General features: G+C 35.6%; 1 protein-coding gene across 1 annotated transcript in view; it reads right to left on the bottom strand.

Moving 5' to 3' along the window:
• The window catches only part of LOC105624948 (cleft lip and palate transmembrane protein 1-like protein), a 5,547-nt gene extending 3,263 nt beyond the window's left edge, over positions 1–2,284 (bottom strand). Inside the window, exons 1-5 of the mRNA XM_012206290.1 lie at positions 2,031–2,284; positions 1,121–1,235; positions 792–1,012; positions 413–698; positions 137–325 (exon numbers count right to left, since the gene is read on the bottom strand). Of these exons, the coding sequence (XP_012061680.1) occupies positions 137–325; positions 413–698; positions 792–1,012; positions 1,121–1,235; positions 2,031–2,284 (1,065 nt within the window). The remainder of the gene's footprint in view (positions 1–136; positions 326–412; positions 699–791; positions 1,013–1,120; positions 1,236–2,030) is intronic.
• Positions 2,285–2,508: the final 224 nt, after the last annotated feature.

The following is a 2,508-nucleotide window of genomic DNA, read 5'->3' as shown; positions in this document are numbered from 1 at the left end:
ACACACACACACACACACACACACACACACACACACACACACACACACACACACACACACACACACACACACACACACACACACACACACACACACACACACACACACACACACACACACACCTCAATATACGCACCTCGATAATAGTACTAATACCAGTAGGAATGAGAACAAGTAAGGAAGAACCTTCATCGCAAAGATAAAGGAAAATCACAGTTTGACTGAATGCACGCCATATCACAGTCCATTTGCTGAGACCTATGAGATTACTCTTCTTCCGCCAAAAGCTAACATCATTTTTAATAGCAAGGAAATCGAACAACAACTGTAAACGAAAAATTGGCGCTCTCTTTTATTTTACGTTTTTTTCAGTTTTTATGATGCATGTAATATTTATACTTGTTGTACTCACATGTACAGCTGCAATGAAGAAGGTTCCACCTAGTAGGTAAATGTTAGTATCTGCAAAGATGCCCTTTACTTCATCGACATCTCTGTCGGAGAAGCCGAGATTCTTGAGATTCTCCATGGTTGCTTGCACATGCAACACTAATCTTAACTTTCCTAAAGACACAGGTGAATATTCTACTGCAACGTTCATCGTATTATTTTGTGGAGTAATCCGCTGAAGATCCCGATGCCGTGTTCTTAAGAAATCACAGTTCACTATTGGCAAAAATGTCTGTTTGCCAATTATTCTGCAATAAACAAGCAAGGTAATTTTTAGCAATTAGCAATTATTCGAGATATACGTATGTTGTGTTGCACAAATAGAATAAAAATTTATATACTTTATATGGTTTACGAGTTCGGCAGGTATGCCATATATAGGAAGCGTAACGTTGTCTGTCATTATTGTAAATGTCACACGACTTTTCATGTGTGAGACTGGACGTATAACAATCTGGCTATTAGCTTTCTCCACTGTGCGATCACCTAATAACTTGAATGCCTCTGCTTCAGGTACTATGTATTGTGTCATTTTAATTGCAGTGTACGAAGTAAATATATCCTGTAAAGATATAATTAAAGTGGTATAGAATAGATAGAATGTTGGAGAGTCCAACAAACAAGTGTTTACATATACATATATCACAATATTACATATCGCAAACTTTACTTTTTGCAAATCGATAAATGTCCTGTCCTGTTTTATAAAAGGAGGCACTAAAAATATATGTAAAAACAATGTTCCATTCCGCCGTGTCTCATGTGGTACAGTCAGTATCACTGGACTGTAAGAAAGAAAGTACATTCATTAGATTTGCAAGAGGAGAAAAGTCCTCCTTCATTTTCATATAATGTTCTTGTCTTGGATTTATGTAAATCGATTCTCTCCCTCTCTCAAAAAAAAAAACCCCAAAAAGGCACGAACAATGACTACATTTACATGGTACGCTTAATCCGGTCTAATAATATCTGTAGGTATGAAACTGATCAATCAAGAATAACCATGATTGATTAATTTCATAATTACGAATATTATTAAACCCAATTAAGCAAGCTGTGTAAATATAATCAATAGCACATACAAAAAGAATATATTAGGGATGCCCAAAAAGAGACTAATGGAGCACTTATACCGACCATAAACTGTTAATTTGTACTATAACCAGTAAAGTTTAACACAATTTTAATGTTTTCGTTCATAATGAATTACGAGATGCATATAACTTGTGTCATAACCATAAAGTTAATTCAAATTTGCGTTTCTTACATATACAGTTCTAAAGATATAATATTGTTAATTCAAATTTAAATTTTACAGCAAATGGCAGCATGTAAATCTATGTAAAGTATTATACTTACTGATTATGGCACAGAGTTTACAGCCAGTATAAACTCTCCCTTAATTAACATGAATAGTCTGATTAAGAACGAGATGATTCCACTTAATATTCGCAATGTTCGTGAGCATCATTTCATCTTTATTGTTTTCAAACAATATTAAACAAGGATGAAATGATGATCGCGAGCGTTGTGAATGTTAACTGGAACATGCCCTAAATGATGCTCATGGGGATACTCACATGATTTGCATTTGATTGTAATCAAAGTTTTGTGCAGAATATACGAGATCAGCATCTCTGTTGATGGGATTTCTTTTAATGGAGCTATACATGTACAAATCCAACTGCGGTCGTTCGCTCAGGTACGACTCAAGGCACGGTTTGCCATCCTCGCAAGCCGGCGATACGAATAACAGGGATAACGTGTATATCGAATAGACGATATATGCCAAAAATATCTCGGAAAGAATAACACTGAGCGAAGGCCACTGCATTTCAGCTAATTTCGATGTGAATACCTTGAGAAGTATCTGTATGTATTACAAAAGATAGATGCATACATTACAACATTACATTGGTTCTTACATGCTTTGATTTTCATTCAAGCAGTAAGTGAACAATGTGTTTATACGCGTCCAATTACAACCCGACTAATCCAGCTTAAGCCTGGCAAAGCCTAGCTATGGCTATCACTGAATGCTTTCCATTTAGTGATACA

This window comes from Atta cephalotes (assembly GCF_000143395.1).
Source record: "Atta cephalotes unplaced genomic scaffold scaffold00097, whole genome shotgun sequence".
NCBI classification, from domain to species: Eukaryota; Metazoa; Arthropoda; class Insecta; order Hymenoptera; family Formicidae; genus Atta; species Atta cephalotes.
The sequence above is the reverse complement of the archived record's forward strand: the minus strand, read 5'-3'. Positions and strand labels throughout refer to the sequence as shown.